This window comes from Barbus barbus, assembly GCF_936440315.1.
Source record: "Barbus barbus genome assembly, chromosome: 48".
Lineage (NCBI taxonomy): Eukaryota > Metazoa > Chordata > Actinopteri > Cypriniformes > Cyprinidae > Barbus > Barbus barbus.
In genome coordinates this window covers 1,664,376-1,690,938 of record NC_136726.1, presented here as the reverse complement: position 1 = coordinate 1,690,938, position 26,563 = coordinate 1,664,376, and the positions used below count along the sequence as shown (strand labels likewise).

At 39.4% G+C, this 26,563-nt stretch overlaps 1 protein-coding gene across 1 annotated transcript; it reads right to left on the bottom strand.

The window, feature by feature from the left end:
- Window positions 1-368: 368 nt before the first annotated feature.
- Window positions 369-26,461, bottom strand: cd44b (CD44 molecule (IN blood group) b). The gene is made up of 7 exons (XM_079411532.1): window positions 26,201-26,461; window positions 14,046-14,214; window positions 13,801-13,940; window positions 13,636-13,719; window positions 11,798-12,037; window positions 10,195-10,273; window positions 369-3,229 (listed from the first exon to the last, which is right to left on the bottom strand). Exons 1-7 carry the CDS (start codon window positions 26,265-26,267, stop codon window positions 3,061-3,063), a joined length of 948 nt encoding a protein of 315 aa, XP_079267658.1. The 5' UTR covers window positions 26,268-26,461; the 3' UTR covers window positions 369-3,060.
- Window positions 26,462-26,563: the final 102 nt, after the last annotated feature.

Here is a 26,563-nt window from a genome sequence, read left to right as displayed (position 1 = left end):
TTTGTTTTCAGGTTCATAGTGTTTACAAAGTTTACAAATTATTTTCAGTATTCTTTAAATGCGTTTTGTTGTCTGGATCTTACTTCATTGAATATATACATATATAAATATAATTCATTGAATATCAACAGCTGAAATGTAACTAGTACTCTGATTTTTTTGTGAAGAGTAATTTGTACTTTTACCTAAGTACTTTTTAACGCCAGTACTTTTACTTGTAATTGAGTATCATTTCAGCAATGCAACTACTTTTACCCGAGAACAAATGTTCAGTTCTGATCTGGCATTCAAAGCAGTGAGAACATTATCATCTTAACTTTACTCTTGCAGAATAGAAGATAAATGAAAGGAGGAGCAGACAGCAGGAGACCAAGTAATAGAAACAACTTTATTGAATAATCTAATTTGCTTCTTGTTCAGTGATCAGTTGACTTATCTGACCAGCACTGATTTAACTGGTGTTATACCAAGCAAAGGCACTGCTTTTACACTAGTATAAAATTAAAAGCTAGTCATTTAATATTTTAATATAACATTAATATTAAGAAATAATCAAACATAGAAAGAGATTAAACAGCGTACAGTACAACATAGATGTGTGTTTGCTCTCTTTATGCCACACACACACACACACACACAGTAGATTGCTATTAAGAATTCAAAATAGACCTTTACAACCATTACCTCCTTTCATTTTGTTTCAGATCTATGTCCATCTCCATCTCTACGGTTCTAATTTCTTCAGTTTTTGTAATTAGATCACTCTCTCTGGTCATGTTTTATAATGTAAAACTGGCAACACTTTACAGTCTGTGCGCTTACATGCATTAATTCACGATTAACTAATGCACAACTAACTAAGCCGTTCATCAACTATTACCCAATCAGCAACGAAATAAAGAGTTTATCTGATTAATAAATTAATTCATATATGATTTGTTGTTAACTAAATGTGTCATCATGGATTAATTCCCTATCAGCATCTAGTAGGCTACTAACAGTGTAAATGAATGACCAAAATGTTTCAAAGCCATGTATTTCAGCTTCCAGCTGTCTGAATTAATGAATCATTGTCATAATTGGCAAAGATAATATTGTTATGATTTTGCTTATTGAGCATGTGAACATAAAGGGTGAGAGAAATCAGATGTTTTCATTATATTGAATCTGTGCACTAGGTCTTAAAGCGACAGTGTTACGAAATTACCAGACTTGACGGCATATGGACAGTGGAAATAACACAGGTTTATTGCAGTGTGGAATATGAAAAACAGGGACGTAAACAGAAACGCAGCAAGTTGGAATGAACGTTTGGATGATAGTATAGTTTGTTACCGTGTTACATGTGATGGAACAGGTAAGGAGCTCTTTCTCAAACGAGACCAGACAGAGCGGGTCTCTGAGATGTGTGTTTTATCTGTGTGATGATGAGATGATTGATGACAGGTGCTGGTGATGGTGAGCGTTGTGATTGGGTGACGGGACAGACATCCTAATACACTTACTGCTGTCTGTCGTTAACGTTAATCAAACAATAAGACAAAATTACTCATTGCCCTTAACTTTTGTAGCTTTCACAAGACTTAATCTATATTTAATTTATTCAGTTAAGAATATGCAGTTTTATTTTACATTTGATTATTTTATTCAATTTCTTATTTTGTTAGTATTTTCTCTATTGTGTTTATTTGTGCTATTGCTTGTAATTTATTTTCTCTATTGTGTTTATTTGTGCTATTGCTTGTAATTTATTTGTTCTTAATTACCTACTGTTCACTTGTGTTTAATAATGTTTGAACTTATTAAACTTTTTTTTTTCAAGCATTTTGATTTTTTTAATTTATTTTCTAATTACATGTCTCATCTAATTAAGTAAAGTCGTGACGTATTGTCAAGTATGGTGACCCATACTCGAAATTGGTGCTCTGCGTTTAACCCATCCAAGTGCACACACACAGTGAGTAGTGAACAAATGCACACACACACACGCACACGCACACGCACACGCACACGCACACGCACACGCACACGCACACGCACACGCACACGCACACGCACACGCACACGCACACGCACACGCACACGCACACACACCCGGAGCAGTGGGCAGCATTTATGCTGCAGCGCCCGGGGAGCAGTTGGGGGTTCGGTGTCTTGCTCAAGGGCACCTCAGTCGTGGTATTGAGGGTGGAGAGAGCGCTGGACATTCACTCCCCCCACCTACAATTCCTGCCGGCCGGGGACTCGAACCCGCAACCTTTCGATTACGAGTCCGACTCTCTAACCATTAGGCCACGACTTCCCCTGTAAATAAAAATATTTACAATACAAAGTTACACAGGAAAACACACACACACACACACACTGAGATCCGCAATTGTGCTGTGAATGAAATGGCAAAAAATGTGTTTGAAGGGTAGGTAAATGGATCAAAATCATAATCATGGGAGCATATTACTTAATATAATGTGTTAATAGTCAGGTGCCTCTACAAGTCATAACAATGTTATCTTTGCAAATTCTTAGTTAATGATTTTTTAAACCGGACAGCAGGAAGTGGTGGACACATTTATTTACACTATTAGTTAAAGCTAGACGTTGATAGAGAATTAATGCATGATGACACATTTAATTCTTATCAATTCATATATGTGTATCCCTGGTTGTTGTTCTTTCAGCTGTTTCAACTGAAAGAAACTTGCACTGACTGATCTTAAAACATATCAGTGCCTTTTCTTTGTCTCGGGATGCACACCAGTAATGTTTTTTTCTAAGGCATGTTAATAAAAATGACTTTATTAATGTCCTAATTGAACTATGGCTTAATCCTGGTTTAGTCTAAGGCCTGTCTGTGAAACCGGGCCTTAATCTATTAATCAAACATTTTATTAGATGCTGATGTAATTGTTAATGAGTGGCCTAGTTCTTTATAAATCATACATTATTTTAAGACTATCTGTGCATTAGTTCAACATGAATGAAGGCATATGAATGCATTAATGCATTGTAAGGCATTAGCGTAAAACTGCTGGTGTTCTCATTCTTCTGGGTTTTCTCCGTTCACTTATCTGGGCTGATGTCGATAAGCTCTGAGTTGTTGTTCCCTGAGATCTGTTCAGTGTTCACGAGTTTCACCATCTCCTGCTCCTTAGCGAATGAAGCTGCTGCACCATTTTCTTCACTGCTGCTCTCTTTTGTAATAATCAGAGTCTGTTTCTTGCCACACCATCTGTGGAAAAATAAAACGTGCACATTCACTAAAACCCAAAAATGCTGTTAACTTAAACAATAAATTACTGGAAGCTATTTTATAAATCCAATAGTTTTAAAGTTAGAAAGTTTAAACCAAACCTTATTGTTAGGTTACACTTAATTTTAAGGTGTCCTTGTTACAGTATAATTATACATTTAAGTACTGAGTCACAGGGCTGGGAAGGTTATTTTTAAAATGTATTTCACTACAGATTACAAAATACATACTTTAAAAAGTAATCAGTAATGTATTTCGTTAGATTACTCATGTTTAGTAACGTAATCTAAATGCTTTAGAATACTTTGAAATACTTAAGCTATGTAACACAACGGAACATATACTTGATGTCTTATTTTTATGTTTTCCAACTCTAAATATAAGTGACATCTACCAGTCATTTCCACCGCATTTCTATGAACAACAAAAAAAATGTCATTTAAATCTACCAATCAATATAAATTCCATTTGAATACAACGCATGAGATTCCGTGTTGTTTCATGCTGCATTCCAAGCTTCAAAACGAATCCAAACACACCAAACATATCATAAAAGTAGCCAAAACAACTGGCACAGTTCTCTAAGTTATACTATAGATTTGTTTAATGAATGGAACAAACGTTAAGTGATTACTTCATAATCCTCTCTATGCACAAAAGAATCGCTGAGTCAAAATTGACAGGGCTCGTTTCCCAAAGCAACCACGTCGCAAGTAATGTCGTTGTAGTTCAATGTAATTTAACAACCACAGTTCGCTAATGATGCTTTTGGGAAACATACCCCAGATCTATCCAGTTTAATGTGAACCATTCACACTGGTTTCGTTAAACAAAAGAAATGATTCATTTAAAAGATTGACTCAAAAGAATCATCTGTTTACGAATCGAATCATGAACTCGCATTACCGTGCCAAAGATTATCTGTTCTTGAAAATTACAGATGGACTTGAAGTCTTTATTCATACGAAAAGCACACAAAGCTATCGTTTGACTTTATAAACTGTTATTTCATGCATCGTATGGATCTGTTAACTGAATGCAAAGTGTGAATTCTAGGAAAATTTGGTTTCATTCAAGTTCTTAGAAATATTATTTGTAATGATAACCATTCAACACTCAAAATATGAGAAAATAGAAAAATTAGTTACTGGATAAAATTTTTCAAAGATCAAGAACAACTTCCCTCAAGATGCTTTTTTTCAGATTAGATATTGTATCCTTCGATGCTGATAGAAATTTTGTTGCAGGTAGGCATTGCACTGATGTCAGATTTATAAACTATTTTTTTTATTTCCACGAGAGAAATGCATTACACTAACGGCTTTCTGTTTTGTTGTCCATTTTTGTGTCATGATGATGAGCGTACTCTCACTATGAGTTACTAAATGAACAGGTGGCTGCACGCAGTTTTTTTGTTTTTGTTTTTTTTTTCAACAGAGAATCAGTTGCCTTATTGGTTAAAATACCCAAACTGTTTACTTAAATATTAAATTAAGAAATTACATTAAAATTCAACGTAATCACTTTGGTAATCTAAAATACTTTTCGGATGTAACTATAATTTGATTACCACCTACTTAAAATGTAATTATAACAAAATACAGTTACTCATATTTTGTATTTTAAATACGTAATGCCATTACATGTATTTCATTACTCCCCAGCCCTGAGTCATATTAATTAACTACATGTGCTTACTATTGTCAGTCCTCTGTGTGTGTGTCTTGTGTTCCCTCCTCTTGTGTCCTTATTTGGTTTGTTTCCTGTCCTTGTTTAGTGTCATTATTAGTTAATTCTTGTCCAGCTGTGTTTGTCTTATTATCTATTATTATGTTGTGTATTTAAGTCCTGTCTGTTCAGTTAGTTTTTGTCTGGTCTACTCGTTACTCCCGGTGTTTTTGTCCTGCCTTGTCGGATGTCATTAAATCTAAATTAATTTGAGTTTATCCTCGTCTTCGTGTTCCTCGTCCAACTATACGGTTAGGTTTAGGATTAGGGTTTGGTTTATGGTTACTTGCATGCATAATTAATTGTTATCATATTAGAAAGTTTTACCTATTTTTATGTATTATTTATTTAGTTAATCTAGCTGTTGACACTACTGTCTGTTTATTCCTATGGAGCACAGATGTTTAAGTGCACTTGATTTAAAGACATTTAGGGCCTGTTCAATGCCCACACTTAAGGGTGCATGCATAGAGAGGATGTATAAGCAAGATGATGCCAGATCTAAAAAACAGTAACACTAACACATCCTAACCCTCGTGTTACAGAGCTGACGAGACGAGAGGTGACCAGATCCATTTGCAAGGCTTTTTTTTCAGGGACGTGGTCACAAAACAAAGTTCATGCAATGGCAAACAGGTACAACACAGGCAAGCCAAAGAGTAATCCTAGGGCAAGCGTGGGTCTACGATCGGCGAACAATATCCAACAGGGCAAGACCGAGAGATATTCCAGGTACATGAGCAATAGTCCAAGCGAGGTGTAAACAGAGTCTGAACGGCAAGGCAAAGGGTTAATTCAGGAAACACGGGCAAGAATCAAAACACTAGAAAACAGACAATGCAAGACTATGACATTTAAGTGGGCTCCGTAGAGTCGCTATTGCTAGGAGAGTGATATACGCTATACAACACTCGGCCATCTAACTGAGGGAGTCCATGGTTTACTAAGGCGTGTGATGGGAATCAGCTGTGTGATTAGTGCAATCAGCTGTGTGTGTGTGTGTGTCGTCAGTGCAATGGATGATGGGAATTGTAGTCCGGGTGACGTGCAACAGTTAGTGTAGAGCAAGAGTCAATGTGGTGAGCGAGTGACCTCTGGTGGTGAGTGAACGGAAGTTCATAGACCGGATTTGTGACACCTAGCACCTTTGAAGCTCTGCATTTAGGAAACCACAAGCCTTCCTTCTTGAGAAAAAAAGCATATGCTTTTTTTATTGATCCAAGATGGCGGCGCGATCAGACGCAGCGGCTACTCCGTGTCCCAAAGACGGTGCTTTAATGTCTTTTAATGTCGTCTGTTCGTCTCCAAATAGTGTCAGTTTACCGCTAACTCATAAGGAAATCACCCCAAAACTCATCTATTATCGCCAAAGTCTTTTGGATATCGGCAACGCATACAAACAACAACTCTCGCCGGCGGCTACTGAGAAGCTACGAGGCCTTTGTTTACTGCTGGAGCTGGACATCGAGACCGCAGCCTCGCCTACTGATGCTACCCGCACAAGGCAGCTTCGCAAGCGGTGTGAGAGAGGACGGAAGCGCGGTAAGCGCGGAGGTATACGAGCTAGGCTAAGAGCTAACCCCACAAGACCGGCTCTTCCAACACTCATGCTCTCAAACGTTCGCTCTCTGGAAAACAAACTGGACTTAATGCAATTCAGTCGGTCTACACAGCATGAGGCAAGGGATTGTTGTGTGTTTGTTTTCACCGAAACATGGCTAAACGGCAACATCCCGGACTCGGCCATTCAGCAGCACGGGCTAACCAGCTTCCAAGCGGATAGAGATTCATCACTATCTGCTAAGACCCGCAGAGGTGGCTTGTGTGTGTATATCAACAAAGACTCGTGTAACAATGCTGCGGTATTATCAAAACACTGTTCATCGCTGGTGGAGTTTATGTTTGTGAAGTGTCGACCGTTCTATCTGGCGCGGGAGTTCACGGCCATTGTTAATGTTATATAACATTATATAAGGACACAGGACACAGACTGTAACATGTTTAAAGAGGCAGCCACCTACAACAACCACACAGACCTGCATGTGTACACTGAAACTGTGACTGCTTACATCAAAAAGTGTACTGATGATGTGACAGTCACCAAGACCATCACCACACGTGCCAACCAGAAGCCATGGATGACAGCAGAGGTTCGTGGGCTGCTAAAGACCAGAGATGAAGCATTCAGATCAGGAGATAAAGCAGCCCTCAAAACAGCAAGAGCCAGTCTGTCCTGTGGCATCAAAAATGCAAAACGATCATATGCTCAAAAAATCAACAACCACTTCACAGACAGCAGAGACACACGGAGCCTGTGGCAAGCCATTCAAACCATCACTGACTACAAGCCCCCGCCACAGGCCTGTGATGAGGACACATCCCTCCCCGATGCACTCAACCACTTTTATTCACGGTTTGAAATGCAGAATGACACACCTGCACAAAAACTGCCCACACCTCCCAACGACCGGGCGCTCTGTCTGTCTCCAGCCGACGTAAGGAAGACCCTGTGGGGGTCATGTGGGGAAGTCGTGGCCTAATGGTTAGAGAGTCGGACTCGTAATCCAAAGGTTGCGGGTTCGAGTCTCTGGCCAGCAGGAATTGTAGGTGGGGGGAGTGAATGTCCAGCGCTCTCTCCACCCTCAATACCACGACTGAGGTGCCCTTGAGCAAGGCACCGAACCCCCAACTGCTCCCTGGGCGCCGCAGCATAAAAATGGCTGCCCACTGCTCCGGGTGTGTGTTCACGGTGTGTGTGTGTGTTCACTGCTGTGTGTGTGCACTATGGATGGGTTAAATGCAGAGCACGAATTCCGAGTATGGGTCACCATACTTGGCAGTATGTACTTCACTTCACTATCTAGGATTAACCCACACAAGGCTGCGGGTCCTGACAACATACCTGGCCGTGTTCTGAGAGACTGTGCTGCACAGCTGACAGATGTGCTTACAGATATCTTCAACACCTCGCTGAGCCAGGCAGTCGTCCCCACATGTCTCAAATCCACAACAATCATACCGGTACCAAAGAAATCACCTGTGTCCTGTCTAAATGACTATCATCCCATAGCACTGACTCCAATCATGATGAAGTGCTTTGAGAGGCTAGTCATGCACAACATCAAAACCAGCCTCCCCAACACACTCGACCCGTTCCAGTTTGCATACCGTCCAAACCGCTCTACGGACGATGCAATTTCCTCCACCCTCCACCTGGCTCTTACCCACCTAGAAAATAAAGACTCCTATGTTAGAATGCTGTTCATTGACTTCAGCTCGGTATTCAACACAATAATCCCACAACAGCTCATAAATAAACTAAACCTGCTGGGCCTTAACAATTCCCTGTGTAATTGGATCCTGGACTTTCTAACCGGAAGACCTCAGTCAGTCCGTATCGGCCACAACACCTCGAGTACTACCACACTGAGCACAGGTGCCCCACAAGGCTGTGTGCTCAGCCCGCTGCTCTTCACACTGCTGACCCATGACTGCACTGCCAAGTTCAGCTCCAACCACATCATCAAGTTTGCTGATGACACAACAGTGGTAGGTCTCATCAGCAACAACGATGAAACGCACTACAGAGAGGAAGTGGCAAAGCTGGCTGAATGGTGTGGCACTAACAATCTGTCCCTCATTGTGGAGAAGACAAAGGAGGTTGTGATGGACTTCAGAAGAAACTCCGTTGACCACCCCCCACTGACCATCGACAGCTCGACTGTGGAGAGAGTCAGCAGCACTAAATTCCTGGGGGTGCACATCACAGAGGATCTCACCTGGACCACCAACACCATGTCAGTCTCCAAAAAGGCTCAACAGAGCCTACCCTTTCTCCACCGGCTGAAAAGAGCAAGTCTCCCTCCACCCATCCTCACCACATTCTACAGAGGCACCATTGAGAATGTGCTGACCAGCTGCATCACTGTCTGGTACGGGAACTGCAGTGCTGCTGACCGCAAGACCCTCCAGCGGACAGTGAACACAGCTGCAAAGTTCATCGGTGCCGCTCTCCCATCCATCCTGGACATTTTCCTTACACGATGCTCCAGCAAAACCAACAGCATCGTGAAGGACTCCACCCATCCCTCAAGATTCAAGATTCAAGATTCACTATTTTTATTTGTCACATACACAATTACACAGAGTATAACCAGCAGTGAAATGTAGTCTCTTCCCACAGTCTCTTCCAGCTCCTACCATCAGGAAGACGGTACCGGAGCATCAGAGCCCGCTCCGCCAGACTGCTCAGCAGCTTTTTCCCCCAGGCTGTGAGAGCCCTGAACTCAAATCACCCCGCCCCCCTCTGAAACCCCATGCAAACCCCTACCTCCTGAAACATGGACCACCCCCCCCCCCCCCCCCCACCCCAAACACCCCCAACCTTACCACACCAAAGAAAAAAACTGTATGGAACTTTTTTTGTGCAATTCGAAGTGTGCTACACACAGGTGAGTGGGCCTGTACAATCCACCTGTAGTAACACACTCTCCTCTATGTGCACTAGACACTTTACACACACTGCTGCGTGAACACAATCCCACAAAAGACTCAGCAATATATGTATGTTTACATGCTCATGCTCTACAAATCATCCTGCACTGTTCCCCAACCAGCTACTGACTCAAAATGTCTCTCTTTGCACATGTACAGTATTTGTGAAGCATTCGTATAGTTTGTATTTTTTATCTTCTATTTTTTTAGTTTGTATAGGGTAAATATTTATGTGAAGCATTCGTATAGTTTGTATATTTTATCCTTTATTCTTTTAGTTTGTATAGGGTAAATACTTATATATAGTATACTTATAGTTAAATCTGTCAGTAGGTTAGTAGTGTATAGGTTTATAGTGTTTTTTTTTACTTCATTGTTGTATGTCTGTATTTATGTAGCACCGTGGTCCTGCGAGGCACGACACTTCGTTCCACTATATGTCCCCACATGTAGCGGAATGACAATAAAGCTCAACTTGACTTGACATATGTTCACCTACACGACAGCTATGATATCATGGTTTCTAAAACCAGTTGGCAAGACTTAATTGCAACTGTCTTAGCAAATTAGCTTTTATGATAGCTGTGTCAATGTTCTTTTACACACATTCAAGATCACACAGTGGCCAGAATTTCCAGCAGTACATAACACAAGTAGACAAGTACAAATTGACAAGTGTGGGTATTATGACAGGCAGTGGTATTTTTGTACTTACAACATACCTTTTTCTGTTTGCTACAATAACACAGACAAGCAGAATGAGAAGAACTGCCAAAATGGTGAGTAAAATGATCAGCCAGTCTATAAGAGGATTAGAACAAATTACAAGTTATTTCAAACAAAGAAATAAAGTAAAAACAATGCAGTTGTGCAAGTTAGACGGCAAATTACAAAAAGAATCACAATGGCAGAGGTTTTGTGGTGTGTGTTCTTGATAAACAAAATATATATTTTCATGCTTTTCCCTTTTCATGTTCTCCCAGTATGTCAGGACATCTGCTGGGATGTCTGCTGTCAGCATTTAATCAAATAGATATTTGCAATTTTTAGACATCCTAAAAGCTGTTAGGCACAAGCGTCTGATAAACTTGTGGTTTAACTTAAAAATATGCTGCTTTAAACAAAGGCTATTTTAACAGATTTATTTCATATATTCAGTTCAACAACACTAAGGGTACTTCTTTGTTTTGCATTTATATTTGTACCGCAAATGTATTCATTGGATTAAAAATTATACTTCCACAATTATGAGACTCTACCCATTGTTCTGTTTTCTGTCAGTGCCTTTGGTTTTGCATGCAGTTGCTAAACATGCTCATGTCGATAACAGATTGTGTTTTGGGGTGGTGAAATTCAATTACAAGTTTAATTCAGACAAAGCTGTACTTAATGAGCAGCATTACAACTGTACATGTACTTTGAAAATGCCACAACCCTTCATTTTGCCAGAGACCCCAAAAAACAAGGCTTTTTAACTCCAGTCCTGAAGGGTCCGTGTCCTGCTGAGTTTCACACTTACCCTCGGTCCTGGAGGGCCGCTGTCCTGCAGAACTCTGAGCTTCAACTTGCCTCAACATACCTGCCTGGACGTTTCGTGCCTAGTATGAGTTGACTGCTTTGGTTCAGGTGTGTTTAAGTGGGGTTGGAGCTGAACTCTGCAGGAGCAGGACTGGAAACCTACCCGAAGCAAGGTGTTTAGAACTGCTTGCGAATTAGACAGATGGGTTAAACTGGGATTGGTAGTGAAGTCTGCACGACACTCGCCCTCCAGGACTGGAGTTGTTGAAGATCCCTGACCTAAGCCTGTTGAAAAAAAAACAGCATATGCTCGTTAGGTATGTTTTGAAGCATAGATGTTGGCTTGAGCTGGTCCTAAGCAACTAGGTCTTGCTCAGGACCAGCTTAGGACCAGCACATGACCAGCAGTCATGCTTCAAAACGTACCTAACGAGCATATGCTGTTTTTTTTTTTTTTCAACAGGGAAGACTGCCTTATAATTCACACCCTGGTGACATGTTGTAAATCTAGGCTTGTTAAAGCAAATTGCAGTCTCAGAATAAATACAACTGATTTGGGCATGACTTTTAATAAAGGATTTATATTAAACTGGCCATAACTATAGACCTGTTGTTTGGGATGCCATGTTCTGAAGTAACAAAGAGGACTGTAACAGAGCAGATTAAAGAAGAGTGCAGAAGTCATTTCCAGTAACGATTACATGCAATTAATATACAGAACAGTTTATTATAATTAGTAAAGAATGAACTGATGATAAAATAGATATGGCTAAAATTCCCATGATGACTTTAAACAGAAAATGTCACCTGGTGTTTCACTGGTAGACACTCTCTCACTCAGCCCTGAGGAAGTTGTGAACTCCGTATCACGTGTATCAGGGTTTGTCAGATCGTCTGTTTGATCGGTGTGGTTGTGTTCCACAGGGCTCTGTGTGGGTCTGGTCTGCGTAGAGTGAACTGGAGTAGAGGACTCAGACACAAATGTGTCTTGAGACGTTGAGTTTTCAGACTCTTCCCCTCCAGCATTTGTTTGGAGTGTTGTGATTTCTGTCAAATGACAGTTATGCAGAAGTTCAACTTGCTGTCTTATAGATATTTACATAAATTTATTAGACAACCAGCATTACTGGCAAAACTAACCAATCAAAACAGCTCAGCATTTATGTGGCATTAAAAAAATAATAATAATAATTCAGTCTGTGCAGGGATGGGAAGTTTGACAGGTTTTTTCCTGACAATTTAGAATAAGACAATTAAGTAAAACTGATGCATGTACACATTAACTAAAAAATAACACTGGTCTACAGAACTCATCTGCTTCAGAGATAAAATGTGATATTTATTATGTATTTTGATGTACTGAATTCAAGTATGACAGTTACAACAATTGATTGGCTGCTGTTTCCAAGATATTTCAGTTTTTAGACTTTACATCTACTGAACCTGTCACCTCTCCTGTTTATGTAAAGTCTGGAATACACTACACAGTTTGTGCCATGATTGTCTGCTGATTTACAGTCTGGAGAAGTTGACGCTAGATGCTGAATGTCAGAGCCAGTCTGCAGATTTTAGTTGACAGATTTCAATGAAAATCCTCTAGTGTATGATGGACACGGACTCTGATTCCATCCAGTCAGAGAAAGATCAAACATGTTTGATATTTTGAGCCGATATACTGTTTTCTCCTAGCAACAAGGCGCACGTTTCTGCATGAGTAGTGTGTGATCCTCAGTCGTTTAGTGTGTGATGGCCAGTTTTTCTTCTGTAACAATTTACAAAGTCAGTAAATGTATGAAGCCCAGTGTTTTAAAATCTGCTCAGATTTTAAAAGTCATGTAGTGTATTCCAGCCTTAACGCTTTAAAAATCAGCAAAAAGGGTTATATATTAATAAAATGTATAATATTTATAATAAAAGTCAAGTCACCTTTATTTATATAGTGCTTTTAACAATGCAGATTGTGCCAAAGCAACTGCACAATATCAAAATAGGAAAATAGTGTGTCAATAATGTAAAATGACAAGATTAAACACATTTTCAGTTAAAGCCATTTCATTATTGAATTCAGTGATGTCATCGTCCAGCTCAGTTCAGTTTAAATAGTGTCTTTGCAATCAGGTCGACGATATCGCTGGAAATGAAGTGTCCCCAACTACGCAAGCCAAAGGCGACAGTATAATAAAAGACAAAAACCTGTTATGTATATAGTTTAGTGCTATTCAGTGTTTGCTCTGCACATATTGCATTCATCACTGTTCCGCAATAGTCTGCAGGCACTGATGGCATTTCTCCATTGTTTCAATGTGAAATCATTCGTTGTGCTCATCGCTCACTGCTACGCGGTTCAGTGAGGGGGGCGGGGGGGTGTAAAATAAATTTGCAGTGCCAATGCAAAAGACACTGTAGCTTATCTACAAAAAGAGCTAATCAACCATTTTAAGCATCATTAGTAAAGTTATTAGTAAAGTTGATGAATTTGTAAAGTTTGACTACATTTATTTCAGAAGCATTTTGGCTGTCGAGCAGTGTAAAAATAATGTGTCCTAAAAAAACAAACAAATATTAAATATAAAAGTGTACATTAAATTTAAACATGCCTTCCAAATACATACATTCATAATGTTATTCCTTGGTAACTGTCATACCTGTAAATGCTGAGACAGAGTCGCCATCTGTTTTGTTGAACCTGTCAGGGTCAATCAAAGCGATGCAGTTCTTATCTGACGTATCTGATTAAAATGCAATGTTTAGTTAAAAAGATGACTGATAGTGTGTTGACTAAAACTTGCAGCATATTGTACAAATCAAACCTTTAGCATCATAACAGAAGGCGTCAAATTTTTTTTTCTTTTCCTCAGTTTTCCTGATGATGCCGGTTTGGTTGCCAGCACAGATTTTATTTGGCCTCTGACGGAGTATCACCACCTCTGAGCTGTTTATCCATCCATACCTGCAGACAAAATGTATGTTTATATTTAGGTGGAGTTCACGGTAATAATGATCCTGTATGTTTAGACTAATTGTCATTTGTTTATGTTCAGATGAATGTCAGAACCTGCATGTCTGTAGTCCTTTATCGTAGGCTTTTTCCACCTGCTGCAGACTGGCTAACGAAGAAGTTAAGTTCTCACACAACGTCTCGGCCGCATCAAACTTCAGACTATAGCGTTGTTTTCCTTCCACGTGAAACACTCCAGCATAGCTGCAGCTCCGTGAGCGCAGTACTACAGGAGAAACAGGGCATTGATGACAGTAATGAGTCAATATTATTCATACACACTGTAAAAAAAAAAAAAAAAGTTGAGCCAAAAAATTTTAAGACAACCAGCTTCAGCAGATTTTTGAGTTTTCTCAACTTATTTTTGTAGGAGATTCTCAACTTTTTGTTGTATAAACTTTGTTGTAGAAAACTAAAAAATCGGCTGAAGCTGGTTGCCTTAAAATTTTAAGTTGGCTCAACTTTTCTTTTCTTTTCTTTTTTACAGTGCAGTGCCACTCTAGAAGCAAGATTTTCTAAAAACATAGCAGAAGAAGTGTGAGAGAGGAAACAGTAATAGGGACTACAGGTTTAGTGCAGATTTGAGCTTTAATCATAAAGACAGAAAGAAGCTGATAACACATAAAGATCAAGAGCAATTAATAACACATCTGTCTGGCAAATTTAGATGTTACGCTGTTTGGAGGATGGAGTAGGGGAGGCATTCCAGCTAGGAATGTTATTGTTATATGTTCTGGTTATGTTTTCAGTAGCAAGTTTTATTTTAGTTCCCAGAATATTCTCCTAAAGGTTAGAATAAAATTCTCTAAAAACTTTCTACAAATGTTTATTGATAACATTCTTAGAACATTATCCCCTAACTTTCTAATAAAGATTTAAGCGGGAAGCTTCCCATTGGACACTGAATGTGGACTCAAATGTTACTCAGATGTCAAATTTTGGTTGAAAGTAAAAACCCAACCTTTCTTTGATGAAAATACAACTTCATTAAATAACTCCAAAAACAGTATATCCAGCTTCATTTATTATAAACCAGCTTGACTTTATTTCTGTCATACATTTGTCACACAACACAAAGGGATACAGAACTCAGAAATATTTATTTCAAGATGCAAAAAATGAAACTGTACTGTACACTTGATTTTTTTTTTCATTGAAATTGCAGAAGTTTATTTTTAATTTTTTTATCAAGTGTACAGTTGTACAGTTTCAGTTTTTGCATCTTGAAAAAATATTTCTGTGTTCTGTATCCCTCTGTGTTGTTTTTAATTTTTCTGTTTGGGAAATAAATGAGCCTTTAAATCTCCTTTGTAAATGCTTTAGAATGTATAAATAGTCAAAAATAGATGACTGGCAACTACTAAATGTTTTATAACTACCTGACTTAATCATGAATTACAGCAGGAATATGTGTTAATAAAGCATTTATTAACACACTGAGCAACTATTATCATGTGTCTAAATAATAAGATTTATAAATGTACATTTAAATAGTTTATTAATCATTTACTTACACTTTCTATATAATCTTATGAATCACTGACAACTCCTAAATAACTGGTTAGTTAATAACATAATAATTTAGAAATGATAAATTGATCATTAATAAAGCATGAAAATACAATTATTAAACATTATAGATATGCTCAAGAACAAAACATTTATAGCTGTATTTATAAACTGCTTACTAATGCCTTTTAATGTTGGAACAATGCTTTATAAAGGATGGATTGACTACTTACTAATGTTTAACTAATGATTCATAGTGTGCAGTTATTATAAAGTGTTACCGAAGCGGGTAATGCTGTTTTTGGATTTATTTAATGACGCTGGAGCTTGACATCAAACAAAGGGTGTGTTTTCACTTTCAACCAGAAGTCAATTTGACTTCTGAACAATATAATTCCACATCTAATGTGATGGAATGTTTGACGATAATGTTCTAACAATGTTATCAATAACATTTTAGGAAAGGGAAGTGGTGTGTGGCCAAGTATGGTGACCCATACTCAGAATTAGTGCTCTGCATTTAACCCATCCAAGTGTACACTCAGTAGTGAACACACACCCGGAGCAGTGGGCAGCCAATGCTGCGGCGCCTGGGGAGCAGTTGGGGGTTTGGTGCCTTGCTCAAGGGTCTCACCTCAGTTGTGGTATTTAAGGTGAAGAGAGTGTTGGTTATTCACTCCCCCACCTACAATCCCTGCCGGACCTGAGACTCGAACCCATGACCTTCAGGTTACAAGTCCAACTCTCTATCCATTAGGCCATTTGGCTGCCCCAAAGTCTAAACATTTTAGAAAGTATTTAGAGAATGTTATTCTACCTTTTATCAGAATATTCTGGGAACTAAAATAAAACTTGCTGCTGAAAGATGTGCTGTTCAGCTCTAGAAACGCTCTTCATTAACTGCAAGCCATTCTATTTGCCGCGGGAGTTCTGCTCGTTCATTCTCGTGAGTGTCTACATTCCACCGCAAGCGCACGTGAGCACAGCTTTACAGAAACTCGCTGATCTGATCACAGAGAGTGAGCAACAACACCCGGACTCTGTTTTAATCATTCTCGGGGACTTTAATAAAGCAAATCTCTCACGTGAACTGCCAAAATACAGACAGCACATCACATGTCCCACCAGAGACAGTAATATATTGGATCACTGTTACACAACAATAAAGGACGCATATCACTCTGTTCCACGAGCAGCTTTAGGACTCTCTGATCACTGTTTGGTTCATCTTATTCCAACCTACAGGCAGAAACTTAAATCTGCAAAGCCTGTATTAAGATGTGTTAAAAGATGGACTAATGAAACAGAGCGGGATCTACAAGCCTGTTTCGCTCTCACTGATTGGTCTGTTTTTGAAGCCACTGCCATCGATCTGGACGAGCTCACAGAGACTGTAACATCATATATCAGTTTCTGTGAGGATATGTGCATTCCTAACAGGACTCATCTAATCTACAACAATGACAAACCATGGTTCACTGCAAAACTCAGACAGCTCCGTCAGGCCAAAGAAGATGCTCACAGAAAGGGGGATAAAGTCTTGTACAAACAGACCAAATACACACTGGAAAAGGAGATCAGAGTGGCAAAGAGGAATTATTCTGACAAGCTCAGGAACAAATTATCTTCCAGTGATCCTGCTTCAGTGTGGAAAGGAATGAAGGATATCACCAGTTACAAGACACCATCCCCCAGCACTCTGGAGAATCAACACCTGGCAGATGACTTGAACAAGTTTTATTGTCGTTTTGAAAAATCACCCCACACCCGCCCTGAACACCTCTCCACACAACCATTCACACCTCCAGCAACCCTCCTCTCCCCCACACCTACAATTCAATTCAGTGAAGACGACGTGTACCAGGTCTTCAGAAAGAACAAGAGAAGGAAGGCACCAGGCCCAGGCGGTGTGACATCAGCCTGCCTGAAGTCCTGTGCTGACCAGCAGGCCCCCATCTTCACACAGATCTCCAACAGATCTCTGGAATTGTGTGAAGTCCCCTCATGCTTCAAACGCTCCACCATCATCCTCGTCCCAAAAAAACCCAAAATTACTGGACTTAATGACTACAGACCTGTGGCTCTAACGTCTGTAGCCATGAAATCATTTGAAAGACTGGTTTTGGCTTATCTGAAGGACATCACTGGTCCCTTACTGGACCCCCTGCAGTTTGCCTACAGAGCAAACAGGTCTGTGGATGATGCAGTCAACATGGGACTGCACTTCATCCTGCAGCATCTGGACAGACCAGGGACTTATGTGAGGATCCTGTTTGTGGACTTCAGCTCCGCTTTTAACACCATCATCACGGAAACCCTTCAGAATAAACAAACCCAGCTCTCCGTCCCCACCTCCGTCTGCCAGTGGATCAACAGCTTCCTGACAGACAGACAGCAGTTAGTAAAGCTTGGTAAATTCACATCCAGCACTCGAACCATCAGCACTGGAGCTCCTCAGGGCTGCGTACGCTCCCCACTGCTCTTCTCCCTCTACACCAACGACTGCACCTCTAAAGACCCCTCTGTCAAGCTCCTGAAGTTTGCAGATGACACCACACTGATCGGCCTCATCCAGGACGTTGACGAGTCTGCTTACAGACAGGAGGTTAAGGAGCTGGCTGTCTGGTGCAATCTTAACAACCTGGAGCTGAACACGCTCAGAACTATGGAGATGATCATGGACTTCAGGAGAAACCCCCCTGCTCTCCCCCCACTCACCATCATGAACAGCACTTTGACTGCAGTGGAGTCATTCAGATTCCTGGGCACCACCATCTCTCAGGACCTGAAGTGGGATATTCACATTGACTCCATTGTCAGGAAGGCCCAGCAGAGGTTGTACTCTCCCTCGTCAGCTGAGGAAGTTCAACCTGCCACAGGAGCTGCTGAAACAGTTCTACTCCGCCATCATTGAATCCATCCTCTGCACCTCAGTAACTGTCTGGTTCAGCTCAGCTACCAAATCTGACCTCAGAAGACTACGGAGGGTAGTCCGGACTGCTGAGCGAATCATTGGTACAAGCCTCCTCAGTCTCCAAGAACTGTACTTATCCAGAGTGAGCAAAAGGGCTGGTAAAATCACTCTGGACCCCTCACATCCAGCACACTCCCTCTTTGAACTGTTACCGTCTGGTCAACGCAACAGAGCTCTGAGCACCAGAACGACCAGACACAGGAACAGTTTCTTCCCTCAGTCAATATATCTCATGAACACTCCACACAATAAACGTGGAACACACAACTATAATAAATTACCCATTCACCACACTCACTTATTATTATTTTCTCATTTCTAATTTGCACATACTTGACCTGTACATACATAGTTGTCTATATTATATATTGTGTTTTTGCTGCTTTGTACATTGCCTATTTGGATATTTCAATTGTAAATTATTCTTTCATTACCTGTGTCCTGTCCTGTTGCTGTCTTTCTGTTGCACTGTGGAGCTTCTATCACTACAACAAATTCCTTGTATGTGTAAACATATTTTGGCCAAAAAAGCTCATTCTGATTCTGATTCCAACCATCAGAGTGCAAACACAGAACTTCTTAACAAATGTTAAAACATGAATTAACAAATGACAACTGAAACTGAGGGGGAACGCATATATATTGTATCACATAGACGCTTCATTAGTGACTGTTTCTATATACAAAACAACTAAAGTCATTGTTTAATTTTGCTTAATTTTCAAAGTTTACTATATTTATTGGCTTTATATTATTGGCCTCTTAAGGGTAGTAGCTTGACAGGCAAATATATGGTACTATGGGGAGAGAAGGCAGGCAGAGGCGAAGACTGAACTGCAGGAGTTTTAATGAAAGTAACAAAACAAACAAATAACCAGGAACACAGAGAGCAAGAGAACAGAAACTCAAACAAACAGAAAGACTTGTAGTCTTTGGCATTTTTGACTACATTTTTTCTTAAATTATTTTCATGTTGCATATTTTTCCTATTTTAATTTTAATTTGTGTACCAACAATGACATTTAAAAATATACACTTTTTGATATACCATAAAAATAACAGGTAGCCCATCTGAATTATATAACATGTAGGCTATCCATCTCATAGTAGCCTACCAAAATCTTATTAACACGAGTAGTGAAATCTTATTGTAGTCTTCAACTGTTTCACATAAGACAGTACCCAGAGGAATCACTTACAGAGGAAGTTTGTTCCCATCAGGCTAACATGACAGTCACGACTCTGTAATGTCACTGTAAGCTTTTCTTTTTCTTTTGTTTCCACTCGCGATCTTTACAACACACATTACATTACATATTTCATGACACACTCGTTTTATGCGTATTTGGCGCCACCTATTGTTGTGGGTGCATTATTGACATGTCAAAGTCTAGACCCTGAATTAGGGCTGGGCGATAAAACGATAACGATATGTATCGCGATAGACACGTGAACGATATCAATAAAAAATATGTTTGATAAAACGTTCGATATTTTTTATTCTTCATCGGAAGAAAACAAAGGTTGCGAAGCTAGTTTGGTTGCATTAACAAAGGCACTCGCTCTCTGGTAACCTAGCAACGTAGGGAGTGACACGCTAACAGCCAATCATGTAACAGTATCATGTTTGGTTGCGCCATATCGTTGTCTCGTGTCTAAGTGCGCACGCGCGGCTGAGAGTGCACGTCTGCAGCCAGACCTGGCTGGTCTGCTGGATTCCTCTTCATAAGCAGAAAATGAGTGCCGCAGCGAGCGAGGAAATTGTAAATAAAAGAGAAAGTCAGCTTGCCAGTAGGGCTGGGTATCGAGTTCGATACTTTTTAGGCACCGACCGAATTGCCCCGATACCACCGAGTATCGAAAAACGTCTTGTCGTTCGGTACCAAATTTCGATACCTAAGGGGTTAATCTCATCACCGTCAGTGAGCCAATAATCCTGCAGAAACTAGGTGTGTTTGACTAGAAACGGCGACGTGCAGATTGATCATTTGACCTCCGCGAGAGCGTTTCTAAAGCGCACGGAGCAGTCCGCTCTTTAAATCGCGCGGTTTGTTTACTATGGCGTTCCGATCGGCTCTTTAATATGACTTTGCTACATGCACTCGTCTCAATGAACGTCTCACTCAACGTCTTATTTTTTTTTTTTCTTTCTGCTATTTATTCCATTCATTTTAAGACGCAGACGTCACGTAAATCACGCGTGGCAGTGAAGTGTCGAGTCAGACGTCACGCGTCATTCACGTGTGGCAGTGAAGTTATTAATTATTTTTTTCTCTAACACGTATTTAACACTCTACTCAACATGGCTCAGTGCAGTGTGCCAGCGGTTGCGATCGGTTCTTTAATATGACTTTGCAACATGCACTCGTCTCAATGAACATGACACTTGCGTCTGTCTTATAACGTGATGTCTGCGTCTGTGATTTATATATAGGATATTGTGTGTGTGTTGTTTAACCCACATTTTGAGGGCCAAATGCCCCCACAAAGATAGAAATATGAAGAAACAAACTTGATATAGGCTATTGCATTTTTATAGCTTATTGTTGGGGTTGTTATTGTGTTTTTTTATATAGTTTTAAAAGGCCTAGGCTACAGGACTTTGGTAGACTAGAAAACAGACAACTTGATCGCGTTTTCTGTAGATCCTTTAAATAGAAGAATAGAATTGAAAAATAGGCTACTATTTTTTTTATATATAAGTCACCTGTGGTGAAAAAAAAAAACGACTGTAAACTTTTTTTTAAATAGTTTGTAAACTATTATTTGACTTTTGTTTATGACGTTCTGCCCCTTTATTAAACATTTAAAATATTCACAAATTAATATGGATTTTTTTTTTGTTGATTTTACTGGATTTCTAAGGCCAAATTATTTTCCCGCAGTGCTGAATGAGAAGAGCCATCTCTGGAACCATACAGAGAGCTGATTTATAGGTGGTTTATAGGCTAATGATAATAAATGTGGATATGTAAATAAAATCAGGATATGTTGTTTAAGTGTGATGTTAAAAACCATGGGAGACTTGAAAGAGAAACTCTGGGTCTATGTTAATTCTCTTCCGGCTTTTATGACTATTATGCCAAAATATTTCTGTACCTGATACAAATCTAAATGTTTTTATGCACAAGCAAAGACATTTAGGCTAAATAATAATAATAGCTTAATACTAATAAACTGTGCTCACCTTTCTCTTTTGAGGTGTAGGCCTAACTGTTTTTAAGTGTAATTCTGTTAACTGTCAGATCGCCTGCCAATCAAACTTCGGCGAAACTCGAAAACGAAATATTTCTAAACTCTAAAATTAAACATTACATAGGCTATTACAAATATTATTTATGTTAGTTAAATCAGCCCAAATGTTTACAACTACTCTTTTGTGTTGGTCAAGAGACTCCTAGTGGTGAATAGTAGCCTAGGCTACATGATTTCTTGATAAGTAGGCTATCTGTGCATATGTTGACAAGAAACAATGGCAAACAAATATTTTAACATGAACATTTGTGTAAATTCATTACTATTTGGAATAAAAGCTATACAGGTAAAATCACTTAATTAAATACAACTGAAGATCAGTGGGAAAAAATAATAAAGAATGAGTGAGTGGAATGTGCTGGAAACCGCCCTTGCAGCAGACTATGGCAGACGTCACGTTCGGCAGACGCAGACGTCACGTTCGGCACACGAACGAGTGATGTGGCAGACGCAGACGAGACGTTCGGCAGACGCAGACGAGACGTTCGGCAGACGCAGACGTCACGTTCATTGAGACGAGTGCATGTAGCAAAGTCATATTAAAGAGCCGATCGGAACGCCATAGTTTACTACACACAGACTGAAGCTCGCGTGACGCGCGCGGTCATTTCAGCGTCTGCCGCCTCACTAAATGAGGACATAAACACATGAACAACATCTCCAGACCTGCTCTGAAAGTCACTTCATGAGCATTTTACCGTTTGATTCGAGTAAAACGAACTCATATCATATACACACAGAACTGTAAAGGTATTCCAGGCAACCCGTCAAAATAAAAGTTCGGTTTTAATATTAACGGTATTAATATTGTTCAGCAGACAGTACATACTGCTACTACTAGGCTACTATTAAAATTATTAAAACTTTTTTTTTTTTTTAGTAATGATCACACAACAGTTATTCCATGTTTTAATTTTAATAGTAACCCCCCTTTGTTTGCCAAAATAAATAAACTTTGATTTTCAATAATTTAAAGATAAATTAAATTAATGTTTTATGTCTTCATTTGAAAACCAGATACAGAACACAGAATTTCTGAGGAAAAATAAACTAAGTTGTTTTTATGCATTCAAATAATTAGACATACTACACCAGAATTTAATAAAAATAAAACATATGGTGAAAGAAAATAAAACACCCACTTATGAAAGTGGATGAAGATTTTAAATTTCTTGAAGTCTTTAACAACCTAGAAATGATGATTCTGTCTGAGCTATGTGTTTTAAAATGAACAAGCACTAATTTAAAGTAGCCTAACAGATGTGTAAACTGAAAACTATTTGAACTTTATTAAAATTATTTATTTATTTATTGTGTTGGATATATTTTGTTCCTTTGTGCAGTGGCTCAGGAGATGAGGCTTTGAGTCTGTATAAATATCAACAAGCTAAAAAAAATAGTTTTTTCAGATAATGTAATGTTATTAAAACTGGTATCGAAAAATATCAATAATTATCGATATCGACCGATATGAAACACTAATATCGTGATACAGTTTTCAGCCATATCGCCCAGCCCTACCCTGAATATAAGACGACCGCGTTTTTTCAGATGTATTTCCAAGAAAAAAAATCATTGTCTTATATTCGGGTCAATACGGTAATACCAAAGTCCTAAGACGAAAGGAACATTCAACATTGAGGGTCATAAAGCTCTTGAATTCCATCAATAATATCTTAATTTGTGTTCCGAAGATTAACAAAAGGTCTTAGGAGTTTGGAACAACATGAGGATGAGCGAGTAATTAAGGACAGAATTTTTTTTTTTGGTGAACTATCCCTTTAAAGTATTATTTCTGGTATAATGTGTTGATTGAAATTACTATTTGTGAAATAATTATTTCTATTCAATTTTTAACCGCGCCTGATATGCTCTGGTGCCCCTGGTTACAGCTGTATAGGTTACAGCCCCAAAAGCCCCCTTTAAGTGTCTGCAAAACACATCTGCAAAATGTGTCTGAAGGAGACGTGCAGGCAAGCCCAATGCATGGCAATGGGACGCCGCTTCTCGTTCCCTTTTTTTTAGGGATCCATGGTTGCAGTCATAACTTAGAGGTTCCTTTTCAAAGCGGAACTTTGACGCGGCGTCTATGACACTATGGGGAAGCAATGCCCACTCACCACGCTGAGGGAGGGCCTTCCTCACTAAACTGTAGATACCATAGTGGGTAAAGAATAGTCAAGATGCGTCAACCCCCCAATATGCGTCATAGACTGTTTAGCAGAACCACTCCCTATAAGCCAGTATGTTCCAATAGTAAAGGAAAGATACCCAAGCTTCTACACTCTATAGCAAGGAAAGTCCTGGCCTTTACAACCTTCCTTCATTTCAGGGCTGGTGTAAGTCTATATAAGCCCCCAAGAGCAGAACCCTAAAGGAAAAGGTTTCACCTTGACATAGCTTACCAAAGGGAGTGTATTATCAAAGCGGAGCATACATCCCTACTACAAGAGCCAACAACAGTTAAAGAAGGAGGTAAATGAAACAGAGGGACTCTCGTGCATTTCCCATCATAATTCCATTCACCCTGCTCTACCCTAATGTAGTACTCGAGCAGACTACCAAAGGGAGCATGAAAAGTGGTAGAAACCTCAGTAATTAGCACTCCAAACTACACCCTTAATTGTTGCCACTCCTCCAAGGGGATCATAGGCCCTACTTCAAAACTGCAAAGTATCTGAGGGAGAGCAGCTCATACTGTACCATAAGTAAAGTTGCTCTAACCATCCAAAATGGAGCGATATCCCTACTTCAGGACCCACCAGTAGTTGGGGAGCAGGGGTAATCAAAGTGAAGGGAACATATACTGCCCTACCTTTCTCTGTTCACCTAGAGGGAGCAAGTGACAAGGTGTGACAAGGTTTAGTTCTAATTCTAAAACAAAAACCTATTAAATCCCTGTGAAACCAGAGCCCAAACCTCCTAGACAGGGAGGCAAACAAGAGAAAGGCAGGCTGCCATTTGCCAGTAACTCTCATCCACCATATTCCAAGGAGGCTGAAGGGAATTTACAGTACGCCCTATTTAAAATCCCCTGAACACTGGGGGAGAACAGCTCAACCCTGACTTAAATAAAGGCATATCTCTTCCATCTTTATTTGACCCTCTAACTCTAGCACTCTCTATTCTAATTCTATTTTATCTATTTGTTTTCTTATTTATTTAAAAATTAAAAAAATCACTTGACCTCTTGACCTTGATCTCTTGCATTCTCTTCATTGTTTTCTTTTTAAAAAAAGGGCCTCTAACACTAGCTTTCTCTATGTCTAAGTTTTATTTGTATTTATTATATATATATATATATATATATATATATATATATATATATATAAATAGCTACATGCACTGCATTAGGCTAACCGAGACTTGTCATAGCACTTGCATGCTTTCTTTCTTTCTTTCTTTCTTTCTTTCTTTCTTTCTTTCTTTGCCTGTTTCACTCATGTTACGGGTCTGGTTGTTTTAGATTTGTTTTGCTGTGGTTTTGATCTGTCCTGGTTTGGGGAGGAGCCCGGTTCCTTTGTTAGATTATCCTAAAGTTGTGCTCTACTGGAGAACTAGACCTTTACCATTACCTTTATTTTAATTTCATTTTTGTTCATTATTTTTTTATATGTTGTTATTAATTTATCATCTTTATTTGGAACCCCTAGACTAAATAAATGTTTTGTTTAATATGATATTTTTGATTTTGACTCCCGTTCAAGTTTGGATACCGTTCAAACTCTCGCTGGTTTTCTTTCGAAATGCTGAAATTTACAGCTGCCCAGTAGCATGTCTCTCCAGCCAATAAAGAGTTTCCCACCATTCCCTCAAAACAAACACACAAGCACATCTCACTCTGACATCTTCCATGCTGAGTTTCTACACAAAAGTCCTGAAAATCCCACACAATGTGAAAGGAGTAAAGTCAAAGTAAAACAGAGGTGTGTAAGTGGGTGGTAACAGTGGGACTGAGCGAGTTTTATTTTGTTCTCCATTTAGGTATTCGTTGGTATTGCTTTCGTGAATAGTTCAGACATAAAGAACCTCAGACGGGATTTAAGATGTGAAAAAGAGATTGATTATATAATATAATTCACCACAGCAGCAAGATTTATCAGATTTATCCACCCAGCTCAGATTTGGCAAGTCAACCTTCAAAGTTTCCAAGAACTACATGTGACAGACTTCAGAACTAAATGTTACCACAGTAACTGCTTATGAAAGCACAGAGATGCTACAACACAAGCTGAATATTCGGAAAAATCTGGAACCATAGTCTTTCTTTCACTCGCTTTTCAAACAGTTTAAACTCATCTGGCTCTTTACTGCTTTGTTTTTGAAATGCTGAAATGTACAGCTGCCTTTCCTCTGTAATAAACAAGTGAGCAGCTGTTCATTTGTACTTAGACACACACTCAGCGCTGATCCATTCATACTCTGTAAAATTCATAGTCAAAATACAGAGACAGATGTATAATGTTCCTCTTACCCATGGTATCTTCTGATCTCGAGGAGGCCAGTAATGCAGAGGCGAGACCCAACAGTATAATCCACATCCCGATGGCTGGTGAGGAATCTGTATGAGAATCCAGATGGTGTACAGTAGAGCTTGGAGTCTGCTGTAAGTTTGGAGTATTGGAGGTGAGATTTGAGTGTCAGAACTACTAAAGATCAGAGGAAAGGGAGGTGCATGTATAACCACACCCTTCTACATCTCCCTTCACTCTGTCCCTCAGGTCTCCGTGTGTCTGACACTGGGAGTGTGTTTGTTTGGTTAGAGATTGACATTATTCCTGAATCATCCACCTCCAAATCACCCTGCTACTGCTTCTCATCACCGTTAACATGTATA